We start from the raw sequence: 27,608 nt of genomic DNA, 5'->3' as shown, positions 1-27,608 counted from the left end.
GGCAGGCTGGTTTCACAGAGCACTAACTAGTCCTGCTCAGTGACAAATTTTCCAGGGTGATTTCCATTGGTAAACATTACTGTGGGCTGAGCCCACTATTTATTAACTTTTTTTTTTCACACCAGCACCATGAGTGGAGCTAGGCTGTGTGTGTGCATTTGTGACGTTTACAGATGACAGAGGTTGAGCACAAAGAAATGAAAATCAAGAGTTTGCAGTAAGGGTTGGTACCAGGCCGGGGTACAACTTGATTTTTTTGTTGTTGATGGGCTCTGGACTCTGCACAGCACGGCACTGTGCCCACACTGCACATCAGAGCGTGGGGCTGAGGCGTTCAGGAAACGAGCTCACAATTAGTCACCGCCAATTAAGCAACCACGACCCTGGGTTTAAACACCAGATTTTGTAAAGTTGGCAACTCGAGTACCAGAAGCTTTTAAAACCCTTTAAGCAGCCGTTCCGTGTCCCCCTCCCCTGCCCGGGCTGTGCACCCCAGCACTGGCAGCAGCACCAGGGGGGTTCGGGCAGCCCCGCGGACCAGCAGCACCCTAGGAGCTGTCTCTCCGGGATTCATTCGCGCGCCGGACGGATCATGGCGTGGCCAGGAGGCTCCGGTCCCGCTCGGGAGCCCGCGGCCGCCATCCCGGGCCTGTCACAGGCCTCAGTCCCCTCCACCGGCCCCACCCATTCGCGCTCCCCCCGGCTTTCCCCGCCAGACCCCGCACAGCCGGGCCGGGATCCGTCCCCGGGCCGGTTCCCCCGGGCCGGCTCTCTCGGGCCGTGCCCTCCCTGTCACCGCCTCCTCCCTTCCCGGCAGCCATCGCGGCGCTGACGTCCACGCGTCACGTGACGCCGCTCCCAGCTTACGCTATGGACCCCGCCCTTCCCATAGCACCCCGCGCCCGGCTCCGGCCGGGACTACATCTCCCGACATCCCTCGCGGGAAGGTGCCCGCCTGCTGGCCCTGCGCGGCGCCGCGGGGCACGCCGGGAGCCGTATGCGTGGCGGCGGGGCGGGGCGGGGCGGGGCGGCTGAGGCGGGTGGGGTGCGGGCGGGGTGCGGGGAGCCCTTGGAGCGGCGGCGGCCCGGGCGGTACCGGCGGAGCGGCGGTCGGTGTGTGAGGGGGGTAGGGAGGTAGGGGACCGGACACTCGCGCTCCACGGCCGTCTTCTCCGTTCTCGTCCTCACGCCGCGGCCTTGGCGGCCCGGCCCAGCCTGGAGCAGCCATGTCGGGGCTCTTGGGAAAGCTGTTCGGGACGGGCGCCGGCGGGAAGGGCGCCGGGAAGGGTCCGTCTCCGCAGGAGGCGATCCAGCGGCTCCGGGAAACGGAGGAGATGCTCAGCAAGAAGCAGGAGTTCCTGGAGAAGAAGATCGAGCAGGAGCTGGCGGCCGCCCGCAAGCACGGCACCAAGAACAAGCGCGGTGAGCGGCCGGGGCAGGGCCGGGCCCTTGGGCTGCGCTGGGTTGCGGCTCCGCTCCCCCGATTATCGCCTTGGTTTTCAGGCGTTGTCTGGCAGCCCCCCTCCCCGCGGCCTTCGCCTCTCTCTGGAGCGCTGGTGGCCGCCGCGTCACTCCCGCGTGATCGCGATGTCACCCCCGGGTGCCACCCACGGGCACCCCCAGGGCCTCTCTGCGCATCGGGAGAGATCGGGGGAGTCGGGGAAACATCGCGGAGCAGGAGCCGGGGGGCTGCGGGGTGTGTGCAGGGGAGGCCGGGCAGCAATGGGGGACAGGGCCCTGCTGGGCTGCCGTGGGGTGGTTGGGATTTTTTTCTTCTGTCATGGAAAAAATTCTTCCTCGAAATTCAGCTCAATGGGAGGACTTGCTTCAGTATGTTTTTATTCTTGTCAGGGTATCCTGAGGCTGTGCAAGTGGATGTTGGGAATTGGTGTTCTCCAGCTGGAGCTCAGCTTTCCCAGGGAGGTCTGGCCGTGTGTTTGCAAGCATTAAGGCAGGGCTGGCAGGCTGTATATTTTGGTGCTCCGATGAGCTTCTTGCTTGTTTTACAGTGGTCAATAAGATCAGAGTTTTTGGGAAAGGATATTTAAGTTTTTGTGTTGCTCTTCACCTTTTTATGCTGAACAGCAGAGTTTAAGGCAGGAGGTGTGGCTCAGCCTGGGGCACCCAGACCTGCTGACACCCCACTGCTGTCCCAGTAGCAAGGGTTCATTTGCAGCAATTACCAGTCACAGTTTCAGCTCCATATTAGTCAGCATTTTAAGCTTCCTTTCGAATTTCAGAGCAGCCTGTGACACCAGGGATCCCCACTTGCTCTGGGTTTGAATGCTGGTGCCAGTGTGCTGAGCTCACCAGTGCTGTCCAGGTTTGCAGGCGGTGGCAGGACCTGGTTTCCTGTCTGAATTTCTAGAGCAGTTTTCAGACTAGTTTGGTAATGGCCTTAAAAGGAGAATTAAAATACGTATGTTTTTTCAACCTTCCACTTCTTTTGCAGATTCTGCATTCTCCCTCTTACACTGATCCTATTTAACATCTCAACTTCTCTTCCTGGTTGTTCAGGTCTTTGTCTTGCTCTAGGGTAATGCCAACTCTCCCTGTGCCTTTCTGTGCATGCTGCCCATCCCTATGAGCTGGAGCAGTTTGTGTGGTGGAGGAATTGCATTTCTTCAGAGGTGGGGGAAGGATGAAAACCTGCCCATTCACCACTGGGATTCTGGGTCAGGCTAATTGAGGTCTTGCAGAAGAACAGGATCCTGACCAGTAATTAAGGAGCTGGGAAAAGGAGAAGGGCTAGGGATGGTTTTCTGTTGGAAAACAAAGTTTCTTTTTTTTCCAGAGGACTTCTGAAACTTAAGAGGCCAACTTTTATTATTGAGCTGCTAGGAAAGACAGCAACTGGTCATCTGCTGGCTTGCTGAGAAGTGAGTTCCCTTCAGGACAGGCTAAGAGGATGCTCTTTTATTCTGGGTTCAAGATGCCAGTCATCAGCTGAGCTCCAAAGAACTGCATTTTTTTTAATATGCTGTTGTTTGGTTTTTTTCCCCCTCTGACTTCAGGCTGTTTTATAATCCTGAAATTATGTACTTTTGATATAAAATCACTTCAATCTACAGTGTAAGTGCAAATAAAAATATGTTGGTTTTATATGTGAAATTCTGCCTTTTAAGTGGAAGCATTTTGCCATGGTTTAATTTTTTAAGTAAAACTGAACAGAAGCTGATTGACTAGGGGTATTTTAAGCATTGGATCATCTTTTAAAAAAATACAAATTTATGAATCCTTACACTTTCTTCCCCAGGACTTAAGCATTTTACTTTGGGGCTTCTGGAGAGAAGCCCTGTGGCTGGTGCTTGTGTAGGATGCTCTGCTCAGAGTTGTGCTGACAGGAAAGGGAGCTACTGTGGGCAGTGGGGCAGGGAGCTTACCTGGAAGGTTAAAGCCCCCTTTTTATTTTCTGGAGGAAAGCTGTGTGTCTGGCACACTGGGGGTAACAAAAGGCAGTGTTCTCTGCTCTCCAGCACACTGGGCCGTTGTTTGGGTGCCAGCTCAGCAGGGTTTCTGAGGGCTCAGGGACTGTTTCCTGCAGCACTCCTGAAGTCTCAGAAGCACAGAAGCTTACAGGCCTCCTGGCTCTCCTGCCTGCCCCAAACAACAGGCAGGGTTTTATTAATTTAAATTTATGACTTTACGTGGATTTCATAATCTGCATTTAGGAGGTCCAGGCTGTGTAACTCATGAAAGTCTGAAGCTAAAATGAGCAACTAAGTAGTGTAAATTTCCATAGACTGTTGTCTTTTGGCACATGGAAGGCTTTTAACTTTTTATTAAAAATCCTTTTTTTCTGGGTATTTCTGTTCTTTTTGGGCTGCACAGACATCGCAATTTCATGATTTCCCTGCCTTCTGGAGGAACTCAAGTCAGTTTAACAAGCAGTAGTTTCTTTTTTTTCCTGATACCTTCTCATTAGCCCACAACACCAAAATAAGCCCCCGGGAGGGTAAGGGGGAGGGGGCAGCAATCTTCAAGTGTGAAATTCGTTTGAAGGCTTTACTGAGGGTATCATTTTATTTGTCCATGGGATGAAAAACTGCTGAGAAGACTGATCATCATTAGAAGGGTCTTTGAAAGGAGTCAAGTTAATATTCCTTCTTCTAGGAAAAAGTTGGGCTATGCTTGTGTTTTGTGTAAGCTCATGCAAATGTTCAGCCTCTTCTTTTTGAAAACAGTGTTCTGATGTTTTTTTTCCTGTTTTATTTTTTTTTCCACGAGGCTCTTCAATACCTTTGTTCTAGCTCATCAGTAGTGGACTTCTCTCAATGAAGTTAATGGTAGTAGCAGCATGGTTTAAACACCAGATTCTTACTGGTGTTCTCTGTCAAGCCAGTATCTTGCTGGATTTTAAATCCATCCTGAAAATACCTTTTGCTTTAACAAAAGAAGTACTCAGCTGTGAGCCTGGTGGTGTGGGAGCCCTGTGCTGCTGCAACCTTTTATTCTGCTCCAGGTTGTTGATGTGGTGGGGCTGCATCCAGTTCAGGGTATTTTATCAGGCACTCAGACTTCATAAAAAAACCCTAAACTGCTGGATCCTGTCAAGGGTTATGGAGTTCTGGTGCTTGGTATTTGGTTTCAGGACAGCTCGAGCTGATCTTAATCACTCCTGCTCCAGTTTTCCTCCTTTCCTTGTGGCTGTCACCTGATCCTACAAGAGCCAAGCTGCCAGGGAAGCAGCATGCACACACATGAAAGAATCAGGTTCATTCCTTGGGCTCTGACTGCTTTGGGTACAACAGGTCCAGAGTTGGTTTCTGCGTTACCTTTTTTCATGGAAACCCAAAGGTCAAGTTCTGTCTCAATGGGAAGATGAGGAGGTAGGGAGAGAAACTTGGTGCTCTGCCAGGGTGCTACTTGTTTCAAGTTTAGAGCCACTCTGAAGTTCAGATTCAGGGAGAATCAATGCCTTTGCGTCCTGCCTGACAGTAAATTGCACGTTTTTGTTAATGGGCAGTAGGTCTACAAACACTGGAAAGGGTGAAAAGCTAACATCTTGCTAATAAGCAGTAAAAATATTCAGGAGTCTGACATCTCATGGATTTTTCTGTCAACTCCAACTTCTGGCAGTTAGTGTTTTTTTTCTTCTATGGTGCCAGAGTTTATCTTTAACTGTAAATAAATATAATGCAGGGGTTTTTTGGGCTCTGATGACTGAGTACAGTACAAAATGGATACAAAACCACTGCTAGATGCCTGCTGTATAATTCAGGCACTTCCTGGAAAGAGAGCTCCTATGCTCCACCTACACATTAAAAAAAACAGCAAGCAAGAAAACTGGGTATAGTCTGAAGCCAAAAGTTGTAATTTTATGTTTACCTTCAGTTTGCAATAGATCAGGGTGCTGCTGTAGGTAGGTTGGTGCAGCTGGCTGGAAAATTAACTGTTTACCACCCTCTGCCTTTTTAATCAGTCTGCTGATCTGATTTGCCTGTTGCTGGAGGGTTCCTGTCTGGCACCAAAGGAGATAGAGCTGCCTCTGTCAGCAGCACCTCAGTTCACTTGGCTGGTCCGTGCTGGTCCATGCTGGTCCGGCTGTGGTGCTGCCAGTTGATCTCCAGTTGGCTGTGAGAAGCCAAGTGCCTTGTCCTGCCTGGTCCTCTGCTAGTGTCAGTGTGGGCAGTGCATGAGTTGTCTTCATTTGCTGATTCAGCCAAAACCTAACTCAGAATATATATATATATATATATATATATATATATATATATATATATATATATATATATATATAAATAAATATATATACTAAATTGTTTTTGCACAAATGTGAGAGCTGGAGGGAGAGGGAGTCAGGAATGTGACCGGAAGGAGGAGGTGGCTCTGCCACTTCTGGCAGCAGTCCCCTGCTTGCTCAGCTCAGGTGCAGTCCTGATAAAATCTGAGAGTGAAGTGCAGCCTCCCAGCATGGGGAGCAGCTGATCCTTAATCAAACCATGGAGGAAAGCCTGCCTGATGGTGTGGATGGTTTTTATTTAGACCTTTAGTTCCAAATGTTGCAAGGCTGTGGAATTCAAGGAAGAGAAAGCTGCTGGCTCAGGTTTGGGTGTGGGCAGAGACTGAAATGCTCTGTGACCATCTATGTAGGGCCTTGCTTGTGAATGTCTTTTTAAGGTTCTGCTTGGTGTTTGGCCAGAGAAGGGTTTTCTGCTCCCAGAATCAAATAATGTGGTTTTGTTTTTATGCATTGTAAGGTGCTGATGCAGGGGAAGCAGGAGTTCTGCAGCAGACACTATGCAGCCCTTCCTGTAGTGCTCCAGCCTGCCTTTTGTGTTTAACTCATAACTGAATGTGAAAATGCAGCTTTGAGTTCCAAATGCTGAATTGTAAAGCACAGCTTCAGTGCAAGAGGGCTGAGTCCTTCATCTGCCTTGAGGTTAATGAGTTGTGTTAACCACTTGGCATGGGACAATTATTCTTTTTAAATAGTTGTTTAAAAATGAGGGATCTTTGTGATTCTATCCTGCGTATGTTTATCTGGGGCATTTGGAGGCAGATTGCTGTTGTATGGAACACTTCAGGAGGAATGGAGGGGTTCACAAACACCTTTTAAAGCGCTTTAGAAACTGACATAATTAAAACCAGGAGTCCCTCTGTTCTGCCAGATGTGTTTTGGTAACTGTACTTGATGCAATACCTCTTTCCTCTGTTCCTGTTCTCTGTCAAGCCCTGGCTGGAGGGAAACCCACCATGTTTGCAATCACTTGTTTGGACTGCAAATTTTGTTTTTATTACTTTTTCCTCTCCAAATGTATAGGAGGTTGGATTCTAGTATCTCATTAAACTCCAGCCCTAGTTACTGAATCCTGCTTAATGACTTCAGAACTTTGCAGGTAATAAGGTGTAACTTTGCAGGTAATGCAAATTGTTAATTTTCTACTTAGACTCCTGCAGAGAAGTGCCAGGTTGTTTCTTGCTGGCAGAGCTTGTGCTGAGTTATGCCATGTTTCTCTGTACTGGGATGTTGTTAGACTTCACCCTTGTGTCCTTCAGGCTTGCCCCTCAGTCCCTTATTGTTCTGACTGAATTCTGGTACCTGGATGCCATCTGGGCCCATCTGGAGCTCCTGGGGATGGCACTGTGTGGGTGCACAGTGGATAGGTCAGCATAGGAAAGGGTACCACTTAGAGCTGGACTGGGGTGTGGAAGTGAACGCAGTCACCACTCCTTACCTGGCAAATCTTGGTGCTTCCAGTGTGATGGTCAGTCCATGGCCATGCTTGATGGCTGAGCAGGGGATTGATTTAAAACAGCAAAGAAAGGGATGGTGTCACACCCAGAGGAATCTACAGCCAGTGCTGTCCGGGAGAAGGATTTTTTTGGCTGCCCAAACTGCTTTGGAGTTGCTCTTTCCCCTTTGTGAACGACCTGAATTAGAAGTGTATCTCCAAGGTCTTGCAGGGCTCCTGCAGCCTGTGTTGCCCGTACCAGAGGACGGAGAGGACACCTTTGCAAGGGCTGTGCTGCAGCTGTCCCTGTGTCTCTGTGCTGCTGTGGGTTCTCCTGCTTGCTGGGAGCAGCAGCAGGCTGGGGATGCTCTGCTGGCATTCCCTCAGTCTAGCTGGGAAAAGACCACTGTAGATGATTTTGGCAGTTCTTGCTCTCCCTTGTGAAACACCATCTGCTTTGGAAAAAACCCAAAGTTTTTAATATTGTCCTTTCTGGTTTTTGTTTTTGTTTTTTCTTTCTTTTTGAGTAGTTACATGTTTGTGTGTACAAGAGACCTTGCATGGGATGTGGTGTGAGTGGTGTGGATGTGGCCTGACCTGCAGCCAGCAAGGCTCTGAAGGAGGCCCGGGGGAGAGGGAGGCAATAGTGAGGTGCAAAGTAAAATCTTTCTGGTTACTCATGCTACTTAGAAATGGATGATTTTTGCAAAACTAAAAGTTGAGCATCTTAGAAGCTTTACCATGCTCTCCGTGAAGTCTGCCCACAGGTGTGTTCAGCGAACTGGAACTCCTGGCACAAAGTGCTTGACACAAGAAGGTTGCAGTTGGAAAATCCTAAATAGAATCAGATATTGATAGACCTTTGCCTTTCCCTCAGACAATCCAAGGCCACAGCACTTGACTGATGATACAGAGATCAGTTCTGCTCCTGTCATCCTGGTTGAGTCTTTGAGCAGAAGTGGTGTTAGAGTTGCTGAAGATGTTGGCAGATGAAGGCAGGTCTGCTCACCAGGATGTGGCCAGGTTGCAGGTGAGGAGCCCGAGGGTGCTGTGTACCTTCCTCTTGGTCTGTACCAAGTGCAATGAAATGGTGGGATCAGGGGAGAGTTTTCCCTTGGTGAAGATCAGTGCCTGGCTGAGGTGAAGGCAATTAATAGTCTGCCCAGTGCAGTTGGAAGCTCAGCTGAAAAAGCTCTGCTTACAGCTTCCTCCAGGGTCATCAGTCAAACAAAACCTTACCAATAACTGTTTTATAGCCATATAATAAAGGCATAGGGTAATTACACAGACAGCCATTGTCTTGCAACTCTCAAGTGATGGGCAGTGAATGGTGCAAATTTGGGGTTGTCCAGAGAACCAGGATAGCCATCTCTCTTCCACAGACTGGGGTGTCAGTGTTGATCCTTGTGTGCAGCAAGCAAGGGCTGAGCTCAGTAGAGATTGTGATGACTGCTGCCTCCCCTGTTCTGAGCTTCTGCCCCAGTCTGTGCTCCTGCACTCAGCTCCTCCCCTGCCCAGGTAAGGGGAGCCAGCTCAGCGGTGGTACTGTGCTGTTCCTGCTTGTAGGATCAGACCTGGAGTGATTTGCCAGGCAGTGCCACCTTCCACTGCAGCTGCTTTTTCAAAACACAGTGCAAGGTCTCTGTCCCCTCCTCTCTCATGCAGTAGGTCTGATGTGTTGAGGTCAGAGGGTTGGTTTAGGCACACAGTAAACCAAGAGACTTGGTAATGTGGTCACCATCCTCCTGGCACAAACTGCCTGGGGTTAACCTGATGGTGACCATTTGTGGATTTGGCCATGGAGCTGCATTTGAGTTTGTTTGGGTACTTGCTGCCAGGTTACTTCATGCATGCAAAGCCTTGCAGCCTCTCTCACTGTAAACCCTGTCTTTTTGTAGTCCTCTCTTCTGGGGAGGCTTGATCAGCTGTGCTGGCTGTTTCACTGGTGTGGTGGTGTGTTAGGTGTTACCAAATACCCTTTCTGGATGTGCTCTTCATGCCTGGGCAGGAGCTCTTTCAGGATGAAGGATGTCATGTTGACTTCCAGGTGACTGCACAGTGGTTGCTTGCATGTAGTGGGACTGAAAAGGAACATAAATACCAAGGTGACAGGAACTCCAACTGATGAAATTCAGAAACCTTCAGGTGATTTTTCTTTGTTATGAAATGAGCAATTTGATGTAAAGCAAACTTCATAATGGGCTAACTAGGAACTGTGCACAGTCACTGCCATCTCCCTTGAAGGTGGTACCTTAATAAGATGTCTTGACAGCAGCATCCCCATGGTGATTTCAGCACGTGCAGTGTCCTGGGAGAAAATTGCGTGGTACGAAGCCTCTTCTGGTAAGTGCTTCCCTGGCAGCAGCATCAACTTGTGATGTGAGGACTGCAGTAACAATGCTGGTTGCTAAACCTGGCTGCTGGAGCTGATTCCTGCCCAAGAGTGGGGGATGGCCTTTAAAAAATGAAATTCAGTTCCATCCTTGAGAGATGTACTGGAGCGTTGCCAGTTAGGTGTTTAGGGGTTGATTCAAGAAGTACAAACTCTTTATATTTTTTTTTTTCATAAATATGGCTTGGTTTATTTGCTTTCTGTCTTCAGGGTTTCTAAGTGTTTCTGCTTTCAGCTTTTTCCCCTTAGTTGTTAGTGTTGGAATCTAAGCTTTCATGAAAAGAAGTTTAAAATTTCACATCTCAAAATAGCATAACTGCACCAGATGAGATGTTAAGAGTAAAGCTAAATATTATGACAGCCTCAACAAAATTCTTAAACTTGACAACACACTAATAGTAATTGCCCAGTGCTGGAAAATGTATGATACATTACCCAGGCAGCCACTTGTTTCTTTCCCCAGGAAGCACAGGTCTATAATGGGCCACTTAAAGGTAGAATCCTTCGAAATTTGTCACTTAATCACAAAAATATTATGAAGTGTAGGGAATCTGGTTGTTTGGGGCTGGGGGGGAGGGAGGAGGGAAAGGTTTCTGTGAAAGAAGAATATTTTGAGATAATTAAGAGGAGCTATTTTTCTTCTTGTAAAGCTGAATCTCTTCCAGGGTTTTGGAGGAAGATTATAGCTTTTCACTGCAATTCCTTCTAACAAGTTGTCTTCAGCAATCACAAAATAAAGAAGAAACCTTGTTAAGAGTATTTGCAGGCTGTGAGAATCCCAAGGAGTCATTAAGGAGCATACTTTTCTCACCCTAAAATCTTAAACATTTGTTGAATTAAAAATAATTATCTCCTTTTATATACATATAAAATTCTGATGTAAAACAAGGTGCAGATTTTTAGCAGCACAGTTACTGGTCAGCTTAAAAAGGGAAAGGGAAGATAATCTATCCCAGCAGCCTTAGACAAAATGTACTTTTAATTGGGAAAAATAAATGGGGTTTGGATAGATCAATCTGGAGTTGCTTTGGCATTGTATAATGAGATACAGGACAGCAAGCAGTGAAATGTAGAAAATTTGGTAATATGATACATGCTTTCCTTCCAGAGAGTGGATCAGATTTAATGTGATAGTTGGAAGCACTCATCCTAGATGCTCTTGGCTGGTCTGGTGTTTCTTAGGCTTATTCTGTCTCCTGGGCAAAACAAGGCTGTTGTCTGCTTTTCTGTACTTGGGATCAATCTGTCCTGGTTCAGCTCCATTCTCACTTCAGTTGACTATTATTTTTTAAAATAAAACTGCCCCAGACTCAACTAGAAATTATTTCACAGAGGATTATAGACCAGAGGATTGTTGTCTTTAAAGGACAGAGCAGAAGGTTTGCTTGCTTGCTGGACTATCCCCCTCTTGCCTGGAGAAGGCCAAGGCAGGGCAGGTTGCTCAGCTTGCTGGTTCTGCATCTGCACGTGCAGTGTGTTTCCATTTGCAGCTTTCAGCCTGAGCAAATTCCTCCTCGTTTCAGGAATAGCTGGCATTGGAATCATGGAGGGCAGAAAGTGTGTTCCAAAGGTAGTAATGTTGTGGAAGAACAGCAATAATTGTTGATTCCAAGGTGGAGGTGATGCTGATGAGAGCACTAAGCAGCACTGCAGTCTGAAGGTGGGGGTTATGGTGTTGTTTGGGTGATGCTTTGATTGCTCTTGTACAGGATGCACTTTTCTTTATCTCTAATTTTTTTTTTTTTTCCTTTGTGTATTCATAGATTTTCAGTGCTTATAGTTTAATCTTTTGCACTATAGACTAAATGTTCTGACACTACTTGGCTCAAGAGGAAGCTATAATCTTGTTTTAATTACAGATAGGACAGAAACCTTCTTGCATTTTCTGCCTGGGTTTAGATGCTTTACTGGAGTAGTTTTGGTCAGCCACTTCATCTCCAGGCTGGAAAAAGTTGCCTTCTTTGAGGGTTTGGAAACTTTATGATAAATTTAGTAGACAGATACAGGAAGGTAAGTGGAAGATGAAGACTAAAGTCTGCTTGGGATTCCCTGCTAAAAGTGCATCATCTCCCAAAAGAAAGGCAGAGGGGCTGCTGGCTCTCTGGGAACCATGTTGGAGACATTAAGCTCTTGCACTGGGGGAAAATGGGTGACAATGGCTTCAGGTGTTCAGCATAAAGTGACTTTTATGTTTGTGCACATCATTTAGACATCAGAGGTGTGATCCTTATGGGGAAGGGAATCATGGTGCTTTGCACTGTGTTAGCCTTGGGCTTGATGTGAGTTTATTTTTAACCATGCTTCAGCACCTCTGTTTCTCTCACACCACATTGCTTAAAACCTCTCTTGTTGGACCTCTGACCTTCTGTGCTATGCCATCAGCTTGGCTCAGGGTAGCTGGGTGTTTAATAGGCAACCAGTTAGGAATATGCTTATGGAGCAGCTCAGTGGTGTTGCTTACTTGCTTCCTCTGCAGTGCCTTGTACAAAGCCTGTGTGTTACTGTCTCTGAAAGGTTTTACCTTTCTTTTCCTGTAGAGCTATCTCACTGGTGTGCAGAATGTGGGTGAGGCTCTGCTGGAGCAAAGGAAGGGTAGGAAGTATTTCCAGAACTGGAAACATCACTGCTAAGGAAGAGTCCAGGGTGACCCTCCCTGCAGGAGCAAGGGACTGGACCCTTTTGCATTCCACACACCTTCTCAAAGCCAAGTCTGGGGGCATCTGGATCCAATCTCAGCCCCCAGCTGTAGAGGAGCAAGCAAGCCTGTAATTCACCTGTGCCTTCACAGTCTGGCCTCATACATGCATGTTCCCAGCACCTGCATGTGACTGCCCATCCAGTTATCTCCCAGGGTGGTGACATCTTCCCTTTCTGCTTGGTTCTGCCCTCCTCTCTCTGAGGGTACTTGTTCACCATCAGTCACTTTTTGTCAGGGCAATTTCCCTTTGTTCTCCTCCAGTTACTTCTTGTCAGGATAATTCTTCAACAGTCCACTTTTCCAAATTAAGTTTCAATTAATCCATCTTATCAGTGTATAAAATCATTTTAGGAATGTTCTCATTTTTCAATGATGTTCCAGGTGGTCACAGTAAAAGCTTAAACTAAGGTTTAATCAGAAGATTTCAACTGAAGTTGAGGTACAGTTTGCAGCCTAAGGCCTTACCACTCTTACCACACTTACCACTTAGCAGCTGTTCATGCTAAGTCAAGTCACTTGTCTTAAGGAGTTGTCAGTTTACATGAATCTTAAACATTTCTACAATTAATTCCAATATTCCTTTAATCTGTTTATTAATTCCAATATTCCTGTAGTCAACCCATTTCTACGTTCAGCAGTAAGACTATATTGGGGTTTATATCTACCTTTTTTATCTGCTTGTTACCACTGCAGGGCATTTTATGAATTGCTTCAAATTATCTTTTTGGTTAGGAATTTTTTTGAGATACTGCAAGCAGTTTGCTGATTCAGTAGGAGAGATGAGCAATTCCTGCCCAGGACTGAGCTGCTCTGCTGTGTGGCTGTACTGCAGCCAACAACTTCTTATGTCTACTGGTGCCCCATGTTTATCCCATTTCAAGGATGAGGATGATGGTGGTGGTGATTAAATTTGCTGCTGAGGTAAGTGCCAGGAAGATGGAATGGTATTTTCAGAAGCAGCAAAAAGTAATGATACTTTGTTGAGCAAATTGTAGGTGGACACACAGTATATAATGTACCAGACAGGCACCTATTATTATGTTGATTATCTTGGTCATCTCTAGTGTCGGAGCTTTGTTTGAGGGGCCAAGAGACCCCCATTTGGGAAGCTCCTCTGCAGCTATCTCACACTATTTATTTTGGCATGGCTGACATTTGGTGCTCATTATTTTTGAGGCTTCTGTGGAACTTTTTCATCCCATATTAATACACCTGGTGGCTTTTTGTAGCAGGAACTCTGCTGCTGCCATTTCTTCTTGTTTGCCAGAGAGAATGTAAATTTGTTGTGAGATGAAATTTTTCTCCCCTCTGTCAGGGTTTAACACTGGGCTGGCAATTAAACCCAATAACAAATATTCTCTACTAATCTCCCTCCCCTCCCTGATAAAGAAAGGAGAGAGAATGGGGGAGAGAGCTTTAATGAAACAGTAATGATATAAAGGAAAAAAATACTAAATATATACAAATACACAGGAAAATTGATCCCATGTTCCTCCCCCCTTTCCCTCGTAACTCTCACATCAGCACCAAGGCTGCAGGGCAGCCCTGGGACAGTCCAGGTTGGAGTCCTGGGGTCAGCAGCAGCTGGAGGCAGAACACACAGATCCAGGCTGGAATGGATCAGGAGCACAGGCAGAGGAAGGGATGGAATCCTCCCAGGATGCTGAAGCAAACAGGGACAGGGGAAGAAGGGTGAAGGGAAGAGCAAAGGGTGAAGGTGAAGGGGTTTGACTCTTGTGATCCCTCAAATTTATACCAAGTATGGTTTGTATGGGATGGAATACTCTGTTTGGTCAATTTTGGTCATTTATCTTGTCTGTTCCTCCCCAAAGCAGGGCTGCAGGGGTGACCTCTTTACTCCCTTTCTCTTTCTGGAGCACAAGATGTTCCTCAGAGCTGAGCAGTGTCCCTGGTTCTGCACACCAGCAGTAACTATAAACATGGAGTTATCAGTCCCAGGAGCAGACACTGACTGAGAAACTTCTGTTCATTTCGGCAAGTGCAGCTGCTTATGAGAGACTGAGCTGAAAGCAAAACCACAAGACAGAAAATTAGCTCTGTCCTGGCCCAAACCAGGACACCCTCAGTTGGAGTCTTCAAAGCTGATTCTTCCTCTGCATGACAAGCCTTTGTTTTTTAGGTGCCAGTAATTTCTAGCATACTTTTTCAGGGTTGGCAGGAAACGTGGGTTGTCAGACAGCAGTGGGGATGAACTCCCGGGGCTCACAGATGTGTAGACCTTGGTACAAGGATGATTTTGAACTCAGTGAAACTCTTGAATGATACTCCCAGTTGTTCCCAGTTCTCTTTGAAGTAACCAGTTGTCCTGCTTCTCTCAAACTGAGATGTGGTTTTGCTAGCAAGATTCAGAGCTTCAAGTATGTAGGGAAAAAAAAATCTTAATGTCTTTCTTGGTTTTTTTATCTACTAATCTATGCTTTTTTGCTAATGATATTTAACATCATTAATTCAATAGACTTGCTGTATGCATAAATACCCCATTACTATTACTTGTCCTACAGGTGTGTAAGCAGTGCTTATTTGCAGGAGGATTGTTGATTTTTAATGAAATCACTGGCATGTTCATAGTCAGTTTTTCCCCTCTGCATGTGGTACTGTGTAGTAAAATGCTATTTTTATTATCCTGCTAACTACTTATCACAGTGAATGTTTTTCTCATTTCACTAACAAACTGCTCTAAAAATTGCAAGAAAAACCTGAATACTTAGCAGAGCTCTGATAGTAGCAGCTTCACATTTAGCATTTCTTGAGAACAAAGTGAAATTATTTGGGTGAGTAGTCATGCTTTTCAGAGTCTTCATGCTGACAGAGGAGGAGAGTCTGGATGAATAACTCTTTTCACTTTTGAATGTTCATTAGTTAGAAGTGGTGGCTGAAAACCACAACACGAGTTCCTGCTTATCAGTTGTGTTGGAGGGCTGGATGCAGCTGCTGTGAGCATGATAATGAAACCCTTGGCTTTTAGTTGCTCTTCATGGTTGAAGAGTTAGTAAAACTTCTGCTGGAGTTTCTAGGGGGAGGACTATCACAAAAATTTAAATAAATAGGAAATTAAAAATAGTAGTTTGCAGTTCATCTGTTGAAGACTGTAAATAAATTTTAAAAACTCCAACAACAAGCAAACACCCCCCCAAAAAACCTTCATGAGCTCCAAACAAACAAAAAAACCAAACCCAAAACAACACAGGAAGAAATAGCTTTTTCTGTATTACAAAGTTTGACTTAAAAAGGCTGTGAAATGTTCTTCAAGTGTATTATATGTACATTTTGGCATTCAGGTAATTGAAGTAGTCAGTCCAGATCTAACTCAGCTGCTGTTTTGCTGGACTTGCCCTGCTATCTAGAAGCTGATGTTTCCTTTTTCACAATTTCTGTGTAAAAAAAGATCTGCAGAGATTAGATTGCATTGCTTATTAAAACTGAGACATTTTGTATTACTTTAGCAATGGAAAAGAGGTCATAAACTGTTTATATCAATTTTAACTGGTCAGGGCTCTGTGGTAAAATCTTTATGAATAAAAATTGTCTCCAACATCCTAGTTGTAGCTGATACTAAAGATAATAAATATATCAAAATGTCTTATGGAGAAAAATAATTTTGAATCTGCTCACAGTCTCCCAATGGATACAGGAGTCAGACAGTTTTAAATGTATTACCTTTAATTTATTTGTAATAAAATATATGTAACTTCTTTTCCCCTTGTGCATACATCTTCTGCTGAAAACATCACTAAAATTCAAAGACAGTGCAACTGAGTTTTGTTATCTATTACTTTTTTAGAGGATATTTTAAGTGCATGCAACAACTCATCATGCACATTAGGTTTCCAAGCTAAAACACATACTGTGCTTGTTAAGGATAAGGTATGGGTTGTCTAAAATACTGAGTATTTATTGGCAGAACGTATTGTCTTACGTTCTGTGTTATGATCAAATCATTTTGCCAGAGTTGGATCTGTATTGACTCTTTAATTGAAGGTTATCTTAAATGCTAAGCTATTTTTTTCATATTAAATTCTGCATCCACCAACTGTTTTCTCTCATCCATCTGTCTGATCCCTGGCTATTTAGCAGGTGAGGAGTGATCTGTGTGGCCTTGTAAAATGGTCCAGCAGCTCTGTCCTTTCCTCATGTACCTATGGGAGATTTCAGCTAAAAACAGGAAAAAAAGGGGGTGAGGGGGTGACAAGAAAAAACTCCCCTGGTGCAGTAATACCAGAAGTGGTACTGCTGGTTCTAAATGTACCAAAGGGAGCAAGCAAACCCTTGCCCAAAGGCAGGATGCTCTGGGAGGAGAAATGGGGTGTTCCTTAGTGACTTCAGTGGAAGGTCCGTTCTCACCAAGAGCTGCTCACAGGGCAGTGAGTGCTGATCAGGGATGCTCATTTTTCTGATCCAGCAGAAATGCACAGCCAGAACATGGTGAGAGAAACCTGCAGTCCTTACTTGTTTGCAACCTCTGAATATCAGGCACTTAGCAGAAGCTGCTGTGAAGATGCTGGCCCAGTGATCTGGTAATCTCATACAGCTTTACTTGAAGATAAGGAAGCTGTCACACTGTTGGAAACCTTAGATGAGCTATTTCTGGAAAAAAAAGGGCTGGTGATCTCTCTAGCACCAAGTTTTGGGTTGGGAGCAAAATCTGCCAGGCTACGTTAGAGAATAAATACTTTAAACTTAATTTATGGATACAGGTCCTGCTGAAGCTGTTAAACAGCAATTAAAACTGGGTATTAAATTGCCTTTGCTGCCTGTGTAATTACAATCTTGGAAGCAGTGAACACATAATTAGGGGTGTGGGTCCTGAGGACTGCCTCCTCCCCGGCTGCAGTCGTCGTGAAAAGTCGTGGGCCATGATACACTAACAATTCAAACACACATCTGTTTCTTGCATGTATATGAAATAGTGTGATGCTAGTGCACATATTTCTAGCCTTCTGTCTCTCTTTCATACTTATTTCAAACTCTGGAAACTTTTTTTTGAGAACAAGAGCCAGTGGTGTTTCCTACACATTCAGTATTCATAGCTTTGACTTCAGTGAAAACTTAATAAAAATGTATTATTCTGGCAGTGCATAAGAATTCAGGAGATATTTATGCAGATGGTAAAGCCTGCTGTGTGGGGAAAAGAAGTATTAGAACTGCTCGTTAGTTTTCAGAAATAGGTGTGTAAATAGCAGAGTAGAAATCAAGTAGCTATAGATCAGAACATCTGATCTGTGCCTCCACCCTAAAACAACATAGAGAAAATGTGCAGACTCATTCTTTGCACAAGCAAAGACTGTTCCTGGCCCTGCATTTCAAGCAGGAATTTATGGCTCTTCCCCCCTGCCTCTGCCCACTTGGGTAAGCCCCTTGGCACCATGCAGGGCTTATTTTTGTCTCCAAAGGGACCTTCACTCTACAAATTCGTTGTGCCCTCTGAGCTGTGGGCATTGATGTGGTGTGCTCCAAAATTACCTGAAAATGAAGAAATTGGTTCTTTAATGGTCTTAAACAAACATGAATTTAATGATTTCTCTTGAAAGAAATGACATGCCCAGGCACACAGCATTCTCCCAACTGTGTTTGTATCCAGAAGTGGGTGCCTGGCAGGGTCTGTGGAGCGGGCACTGCTAATTCTGACAAGGGGAAACCTGAATGTAGAGTGAAAATCTTCTGTGGGGCTGTGATATGGGAAATTAATTACTAAAACTTGCAGGGTAAATGTGAGTCACCTGAACTGATATTTTCTTGTGTTGATTTTTGGGGTTTTTTTTAGCTTATTAAATTAACTAGTTATAAACAAGGACTTTCCATTAAGAATAGTTAAAACAAGGAAACACAGATGAAAATAAATTGCAGGAAGTTGTGATCATCGAATTTGAGGCACTGAATACCTTGTTCCATATTTCTTATTGCTTCTAGCTGCAAAAAGTTGCAATCTCATGTGTAAAATTCTCTTTATGGCAGAAACTCATTTACCACTCTGATTGTTAATCGACCTGTGCTATATATTTATGCTGAATTGTCCAGGCACGGGACCTTTATGTGTGGGCCTGTGTTTATTGCTGGGTCTCTGTATTAGTCTACATTCCTTCTAGGCATTTCTACCAGTAGCATTTTTTCAAGTAGATGCAAGTGGGTGCTTCCCCTCAAGACCACCAGGAACCCAAGGAGGCTCAGCAGGTAGCAGTGGTGGTGGGAGATGGGTGCTGTCTTCAGGCTCTTGGGGGAACCCTGCTCAGTTCTGCAAGCTAGAAGGTTATGTCCCATGCTTTTGTAAAAGTGGAAGCCTTGATCTGTTGCTACAAGTGGGAAATTAATCAAGGAAAGGATTTTTAAAGCACAGGAAAGGCTGGGGAGTGCAGTTCTGGTACATGAGCAGGCGTGCATGGGAACAGGAGGGATAGGGTTACCCACAGTCCTGATGAACACTCCTGATCACAAGATCAGAACACTGATGCTTGCAGTGTTTGATGTCTGAGCAGCTTCTTTTCAAAGTACATATGCATGAAATGCTGTTCTCAGAGAAAGCTCTAATGTGGGGAACAGGACATAAATTGTAGTGCTTCATTTGGGTTTGTGTAACTGTTATAAAGTCTTTGGTTTGCCAATAATTCTCCATGATGCACAAAATCCTCAGTAAAGAATGCTGTAACACTAGTGCTCTCTCAGCATCTGCCACTATATAAACTCTGTTTATTAACAGATTTATTTTTCCGAGTGAGAAAACTTTAGATATAATTAATTAAACCAATGACCTGGACTAAATTGGTGATGTGTTGCTCATCCCTTCGTGGTCTGACATAAAGCTGGAATGTTTCAGATGATACTTCTGTTGTGCTTCATTCTGCAGAGCAAACGTTGTCCTTTGTGTTAGATGAAAACTGAGTCCTGTTGCCACTCCTGTCAAATGAGAATGGATGTTGGACTGGCCCCAAAACAGTGGGGTTTTACTGATCATTGGGCTGAAAGTCAGTGCAGGAGGTTGTGTTGGGTCTTTGGCTGGTGTTGGAACAGCCAAGGTGACCTGTGCTGTTGTGGTTTTGATCACTTCTGCTAAATCAACCTGTGCTGCTTTGGTGCTTGGCACCCTTAGCTGTACCTTCACAAAGTACTTTTTTATTCTCTTTATTATTTTATTGCATGAATGTGATTCTCTAATACATTAGCCTAATCAAGTACAGCATATTCATAACCAATGGAACTGGAGGTGTGTGTTCATACGTCTGATACCAGGATGTTATGTTGAAGGACTGCCAAGCTTCTCAGGATGGCATCTGACAAAATGTGCAGGGTGCCTGCAGGCTTAGTCTGCTTTTAGGAGATGAGGTGTTTTGTATGTGTTGCAGGAAGATACTCATCATGTCACCAAGTTATCATCCCTCTAGTAAGGGAGATAAGGGAAGCTGTCTGCTCTTGGGCTTTCCTACTTGTCTCCTGCTCCTCTCCAAAAAATCTGCAGAGGTTTGAAATAACCTTTTAGAGAGCTGAAGATTTAACACCTTTATTTTCCACCACTCCTGGTGCACATGACTGATCTGCTGGGACTTCACACAGTGGCCAAGTCTGTTCCTATCAGGAGGGGAAATAGAAATGCCATGAAGGGGGAGGCCTTACTTATCTCTTCCTCCATGTGGTTCCTCACCTTTGTTCATCAACCAGCCATCCTCAGTGCTTGGAAGGTTTTGCCCATGCTGCAGCTTCTGTCAATGTTTTTACCCTTGTGCAGACCATACTGTACGTAAATCTAGTTTGTATTCACTGTCAGCGAAGGTGCACTGGGCTGTTGTCTGTCTGGGGAAGGGCTGGCTGCTGGCTCTTGTCACCAGTTGGATGTCACCTCTCTGGCTGGGGTGGAGCTGAGGGTACAGAAATGCTGGAGGAGCTGAGCTGAGCAGCAAGTTGGGCCAGTCCTGTGTGGGGTGGGTGTGGAGCTCAGTGCTGGTGCTGTCATGAGTGGCCTTCTCCTGTAATGATCAGGTACTGGGCAAGTACTTATGAGCAGCAAATTGCCCAAACCAGTTTAGTTGGTGGCATCTCTTCTCATATCTATCAGAGAGACTGCTGTGTAGACAGTACCTTGTAGTAGGAGTAATATGAAGAGCACACAAAGTTTGTGTGTATATAAATAAATCAATCTGTACAAGTAGGTGTATTTCACAGCATGAAGTAGCAAAGCTAAAAAAACATTTGTCCCCCTTTCTATTTGAATGAACCATTTCTCCCAGTAGCTGCCCAGGAGGGACCTTGCAGCATCACAGCCTCCTCTGGTAGGAGCTACATCAACAGCTGTGCCTTCATGTATTGGGGGTGAACAAAGATGTTTTGAAGTGGATCAGCCTGCTGTTTGTTGTAGCCTAATGTCTGGTTTGTGGTGTGTCATGAGTGACTAATCCTTGAGTTGCTTCTTGGCTCCTTCCCATGGCAGGGATGAGCCGCAGGCATCTGGCCACCTTTAAATGATTTTGTTGAAGGAGGCAAACACAAGGGTTAGGCAGCTTGGTTCATCTAGGAAGAAAAGTGGCCAAAAGCCAATATTTGCTAATTTGCTAAGTAATTCCCCATACTGGGTGGTGTTTGGTACAAAATGTGAACGACTCTTTTGGGCACAAATCTCACAAACCCTATTCCTTTCTTTACCCTTCAGCTGCTCTTCAGGCCCTAAAGCGTAAGAAGAGGTATGAGAAGCAGCTTGCTCAGATAGATGGCACGTTGTCAACAATTGAATTTCAGAGGGAAGCCCTTGAGAATGCCAACACTAACACTGAAGTGCTTAAGAACATGGGGTTTGCTGCTAAAGCTATGAAAGCTGCACATGACAACATGTAAGTTACTGCATCTTTCCCTTGGACTTTTAGTTTGATCTGCAAAGTGCCAGGTGCTTCATAACCAAAGGTGGAGCTAAAGTAGCAAAATCTTTTAAAAGAAGGCTATAACTTAAGGTGAAATACTAAATGTACTTTCATATGGAACAAAATGGGCAAGTATCAATGCTTTATTGGTTTGGCACCATTTTATATAGCACAAAGCCACTGGCTTTGTCCAAAAGATGGTTGGAACCAGTGTAGTCAAAAGCAAATGGGTGGGTGCACCAGCTACAGACCCACCTGGTATCTGCAAGAATTTTGAGCCTCAAGGAGAATCTTAAACTTCATTCTATACAGTGGAATTTGTGTATGTAGCAATAATTAAAAGTAAACTGCCTTGTTTTACTTGCTCCAAAAGCAAACACGGTAGATGTAATGTGATAATGCTAGATCAGGGAACAGAGCAAATTATTATTTATACCAGTAATGCAGAACAATACCTCCTCATATGTAGTCTCTGTGTATCACTTCTGTAAGCTAAGCTTTTTAAGTTTTTTTTTTGTTTTTTTTTTTTTGCATAAAAGCTTTTAATGCTTTTATGCAATAAAAAATACATGCATAATTTTGTTGAGACTGGGGAATAAAATCAGATTTGCATGCAAAGTATATTTTGGGAAAGGAATGTCACCATGGGCTGGTATTTTTACAGAATCCAAGAAAATAAATTCTTCCTCTTTCTTTTACAGGGATATTGATAAAGTAGATGAATTAATGCAGGATATTGCAGAACAGCAAGAACTGGCAGATGAGATTTCAACAGCCATCTCCAAGCCAGTAGGATTTGGGGAAGAATTTGATGAGGTATGCTTTAAATTTGCCTTGATTTATATCATAGAATCATTTAGGTTGGAAGATCCTTAAGATGGCAGAGTCCAACTGTTAACCTAACACTGCCAACTCCACAACTAAACAATGTCCCTAAGCTCCACATCTGTGTCTTTTGTAATACCTCCAGGGATGGTGACTCATAGGAGATTTTTCTTTTATCATCTTCATGTGTCTAGGGTAGTAATAGGATACAAAAACTTCTACAACTTGTTGCTAGTTGTTCCTTCCACTGCATGCAGCAGCTGTGACCCTGACTTCATGTTGAGCATGGTCTGGATGGCCTCATCCGAGAATGTTTGGACTTATATTTTTTCCTTTCCTCACTGCTTTCCCCACCCTCCTTACCCTCCAAGAGGTCACTCAGACTCCTCACTGCCTCAGTTTGTTCTGATCCTATGCGTTTAATTGATTTCTTTTAATAATATGACTAGCTAAACAGCTAGTACTTAGTTTCTTCTTTTTCTCCTTTAAAAAACTAGGATGAACTCATGGCAGAACTAGAGGAACTAGAACAAGAAGAACTAGACAAAAACTTGCTGGAAATAAGTGGTCCTGAGACAGTACCACTACCAAATGTTCCCTCAATATCAATACCATCAAAGCCAGGTATGTATGGACCTTTACCAGATTGGGACCAGTTGGGATTGTTAAAAAGGCTGCTTGTTTGACTGCAAGCTCTTCACATTTGAAAGATCTAACTGCAGGCAGCACAAAGCTCTTGACAGGATTCTCTTCATGAATCCCAAATTACATCTAGAGCTGTTTCTCTGTTGGGGTAACCTGTTTTGCATAAGAACCATCAAAATTAACGTTTCTCACAGAAGCAGTTAGGATTTATGCTAGCACTACCTGTTTGTCTACAGCATGATGGCACTCAGGGTAGAGTGGAGGTGTGGAGAAAGGGATCCTCCTACCATTGGCTGCTGGCCCAGCAGGGAAGTAATCCTGGTAAGGTTGTTAAAGGGAGTGGAGAGTAAATTACCTCTTGGAATTAGTCTGAGGCTGGTTCAGATACTCACATTGAGCTGTACTTCCTTGCTGATTATTTGTCTTTTAATTTGATGCCTGCATTTCTGGCTTTTAAGAGGAACTAACCTCAGAGTCCCCTCTTTGGGGATAATTGTTGCCTCCTCTGAGGTTTGCATATGCACAAACCAGGCATTGCCAAACTCAGGGTTGTCACAGCTGTAGAGCACATGTGTCCAGGAGATCTCAGTTAGTGGGATGATTTTACATGGAGAACAGACAATAGCTGTTTGTGTTTACACAAGCAGCTCAGAGCTGCTGTTAAATCTGAACTGAGCACTCTCTGAGGAGCTAGAAGTGGTACCTCATGAAATATAGTTGAGTTGGAGTACCTCTGGTGTGCATTAATGGGATAGAAAGCTTCACCAGCCTGAGTTGCTGAATCTGCCTTAATGTGTTAGGAAAAAGTGGTAGACTTTGTGGCTCTCTTTCATGTGATTATTTAGGGAAAAAAGGCCCAAAATAATTAGAGGATGAAAATAGACCCAGCTGATCAGCATACCTATAATTATCTTGCTGCTTTTCCAAGTTTAAAAGGACCTGGGAAGCATCTTAAACGTTTGGAAGCATCTTAAAAGACACTGCTGAACAACAAGGTTCTGCTTTAGGTGGCATGCTCTGAAGTTTGGTTCTTGTGCAATATAGTTCTTCTGCTTTGACAGAATTGATTTTGTAGGGTTTTTTCTAGTTCTGTTTTGCTCTGCAGAATTGCCCACAAGTGTTGATGAGAAGGGATTAAGTTACATCAAAATATCTTAAATCTGAGATTTTATCTAGATTCAGATTCAACATTGGGGGGAATAGTTTAAATAAACGTGTACATTATGTTTTTATTTCCTAGCCGTTTTAATGAAATCTCTAAATATTCTTTGGGTATGGATATTAAACCAGTGGCTTGAACCCAACCATGCTTTTTGCATGATAGCAGGTGGTAGTAGTGACTAGAAGGCACTAATAGGAGGCATTGTAATTGTGCACATACTTAAGTAACTATACAGCATAAGACTTGGGTAGACATAGCACTGCCTAAAACAGTAAAAATGGAACATTTTTGTAGTAAAAACTATGAGTACAAAGCTCTATTTTATAGGGTTTATATTAAGCTGCTTTTGTCTGGAAATTAGAATTCCACTCATGCATTGCCATGGGATACTACTGTTTACTTCAATAAAAACTGCCTCAGAGACCAGAGTTTGGGAAACCTTGGGGTTCTGGGGCTGGTAGTGGGTGGGGATCTTGTTAATGGTTTTTTTTGTTGTTGTTATGTTTATTTTAATCTGTTTTTCACTTAAAATTGACCTAATTACATTGGGATTACTTCTGCTCATCATGGGTGGGACTTTCAAAGGGGCTGCTTTGCCTAGAAAAGCAGGTACATGCTTCATGTGTCTCTTGGAAATAAATAGTGTCTTCTGTGGCAAGGCTGACTCTTATTACCTCCTTTTTATTCATTGAATAGAAAATGAGCTTTTGGCTTCTCCAGTTCTGAGGAGCTGTCTGGGTTTTGACTTAATCAATCTGAATGAGAAATATTTTGTTGTTGCCTGTCAGCTCAATTGGTGTCAGAAGAAATTGAGGCAGAAGCTGGTTTTGTTTAACCAAGACTGGAAGAGCTTAATTTAGGACAACAAATTCCAAACTTGTGTAAATTATGGGTTGTGAGTTTGACTTAAAGCTGACTCAGTTCTCTCTTACATAAATGTTTCATTTGGAACTACACAAATCATTTTATGTGTGAATTGTGTCTCCTTTTTTTTTCTCCCTTTTTGAAGCAAAAATGCTGTCTGAGGAAATGTCTTTTTTGGTGGTATTTTCCAAATTTGTTGCAGCAATTTCTGGGTTAAAACTTTTTTTCTGAGTTAATGGTTTTCATCTCCAGAAGTTGGACTTGTCATATTGTGACAAATAGCATTTGCTTCCCTGGAAGCACCAAAAATTGTAACCTCCACATCCAGCCAGCTGCCAGCAAGCCTGGTTTGAGGAGGGGAGTAGCTCAGCTCCTCAGCCTCTTGAACCTGAGCTGCCCCAGGAGCTGGAGGACCCAAATCCTGTACCTAGCTAGATGAAAACACAAAGTGCATCTGTTGCACTTTGAGGACTTAACAATGGTAAAAGGAATTGTCAGGGTTTAACACTGGGCTGGCAGTTAAACTGAATGCCAGATGCTGTCTATTAATCCCCCTTCCCTCCCTGATAAAGAAAGGAGAGGGAATAAGGGAGAGAGATTTATGGGTTGGAAACTAAACTACACAGCTTTAATGAAACAGGAATGATAAATAGGAAAAATTACTAAATCTATACAAATACACAGGAAAATTGATCCCACATTCCTCCCCTCTGTCCCTCTTTCCCCCGTAACTCTCACATCAGCACCAAGGCTGCAGGGCAGCCCTGGGACAGTCCAGGTTGGAGTCCTGGGGTCAGCAGCAGCTGGAGGCAGAACACACAGATCCAGGCTGGAATGGATCAGGAGCACAGGCAGAGGAAGGGATGGAATCCTCCCAGGATGCTGAAGCAAACAGGGACAGGGGAAGAAGGGTGAAGGGAAGAGCAAAGGGTGAAGGTGAAGGGGTTTGACTCTTGTGATCCCTCAAATTTATACCAAGTATGATGTGTATGGGATGGAATACTCTGTTTGGTCACTTTTTGGCATCTATCTTGTCTGTTCCTCCCCAAAGTAGGCTGCAGGTGGGACCTCTTTACTCCTTCCAGAGGGCAAAATGTTCCTCAGAGCTGAGCAGTGTCCCTGGTTCTGCACACCAGTCTCCAGCAGTAACTATAAACATGGAGTTATCAGTCCCAGGAGCAGACGCTGACTGAGAAACTTGCTGTTAAATTAAGAGACTGAGCTGAAAGCAAAACCACAAGACAGAAAATTACCTTTATCCTGGCCCAAACCAGGATTTCATATTTGTATGGGGGAGGAACTGTAATACCAGAGGTGTCAGAAAAGAAGCTGAAAACTCTAGAGGAGGCATGGTGAGGATGAAAAACTGTTGGTCTGCACATCTTAACCTTCACACACATTTACATTTGTCCTGTGTGAGCTGCTGTCTCTTTCCACTTCACGTGTTCATAGCAGAAAGTTTAGCCTGGCTTTTTCAGAAGGCACCTTTCACTTCAATTTAATAAGGTCTTTCCTCTCCTGGTATTTGGTGCTTTGTTTCTTGGCTAGGTCAGTAGCTCAGAGGCTTCTCTCCTGCAAAAAATCAAGGCAGGGTTCTGTCAAGGTTCCCACTCATTTGTTTTCTTTTAATATTTTGCAGCCAAGAAGAAAGAGGAAGAAGAGGATGATGACAACGACATGAAAGCGCTGAAATCTTGGGCAGGAAACATGTTACAGCAGTAACTGGCTGGCAAAAGACTTTGATTACCTATTCTGGGTGCAAATGTGTTGTATTGAGGAGAAAGCATAAGCAAAATGTCTTTATCTTTAATTTTAACCCAAAGCAGTGGGAGCTGCATTGCTGTTTTCTGCATAGCATGGTCTGCACAAAGGAAAGACAGGGGAGCAGGGGGAGGTGCCTGCAGTTTATACGGTTCAATATCTCTTAAAAAGGTTATTTGCAAAATCAGACATTCAGCTTTGGGACTGTGCTGCTGCCACTGCTGGGTCATCATCTTCAAAAATTTGGGCCATATTGAGTTGAAAACTATTCTGTAATTTTAAGTCAGTTTTAGTGTGTCTAGAAGTCTTGTAAGGCATTTAAAAACCAGGAAAAAGTCTGTAAGCCTCCATCGGCTACTTATTGTGTTTAGGTGCAAGAATGCTTTAGGTTTTTAGTTCTCTGCAAGTTCTATTTATACCTCTCAACTGATGCGTGCCCAGCCTTGTGTCTGTCACTGCAACAATGTCCTCACTATTCCCATTTTAATTGGTGGTAATGATTTGCAATTGACAAATGCTGTCTTGGCAGTAGGGAAGATTTTGATTTCAGTTGTACATTTTTCTACATAGCACTACAATGTTTGTTGCTTTTTTTGTGATAATTGATAACCCATTCGGATACATGCACACAGTTATTTTAATTAAGAAACTACTATGGATTGCACTGTATTAAATATCTTGATTAATTTTCATGTGTGGCTACTGTTCTCAGTTCTTTGTGGTGCTTAAGTAACCTGACTAATTGATGTGCAGTTTGGCCTCTTTTTTTATAAAGGTGGCAAATACTTGTTAAAGCAAGCTGAACTTTGGTTGTGTGACTGTAGTTTAGTTGTGTAAAACTACAGCCTCAGCTGGGCAAAATTGTCAGCAGTCCTTATTGTAACAATACTGTGGGCCACTATGTCAAAATCCCCACACTACTAGCTCAGCTTTGATTTCTCCTTAGTAGAAACAACAGGTACAGGGACAGAGCTGGGAGCCTTGGCTTCCTCTGTCATAAAAGGACACTTGTGCACTGTGCTAGCAAATGTATTTTAAAGCAGTTGTACTCCAGGAGTTCCAGCTGAGCTTCTCACATGCACTTAAAAGAAGTGTTCAGGTGTAGCTGGGAGAGGAAAAAGCAATCCCATAAGCACTGTTAATGCTTTTAGGGTTACTGATGTAGAAGATCAGAAACAGTGACAGAGGCACCACCTGGCAACCCAGCTGTTTCCTGGGCTGGGGTTTC

At 44.1% G+C, this 27,608-nt stretch overlaps 1 protein-coding gene across 1 annotated transcript; it reads left to right on the top strand.

Moving 5' to 3' along the window:
• The first annotated feature begins 1,021 nt into the window (after window positions 1-1,021).
• On the top strand, window positions 1,022-27,072 carry CHMP4B (charged multivesicular body protein 4B). The gene is made up of 5 exons (XM_071759872.1): window positions 1,022-1,422; window positions 20,919-21,096; window positions 21,825-21,939; window positions 22,446-22,572; window positions 26,259-27,072. The coding sequence occupies exons 1-5, from the start codon at window positions 1,227-1,229 to the stop codon at window positions 26,339-26,341; spliced, it is 699 nt and encodes a 232-aa protein (XP_071615973.1). The 5' UTR covers window positions 1,022-1,226; the 3' UTR covers window positions 26,342-27,072.
• The last annotated feature ends 536 nt before the right edge of the window (window positions 27,073-27,608 follow it).

The sequence above is a fragment of the Heliangelus exortis genome, chromosome 16, assembly GCF_036169615.1.
Source record: "Heliangelus exortis chromosome 16, bHelExo1.hap1, whole genome shotgun sequence".
NCBI classification, from domain to species: Eukaryota; Metazoa; Chordata; class Aves; order Apodiformes; family Trochilidae; genus Heliangelus; species Heliangelus exortis.
The sequence above is the reverse complement of the archived record's forward strand: the minus strand, read 5'-3'. Positions and strand labels throughout refer to the sequence as shown.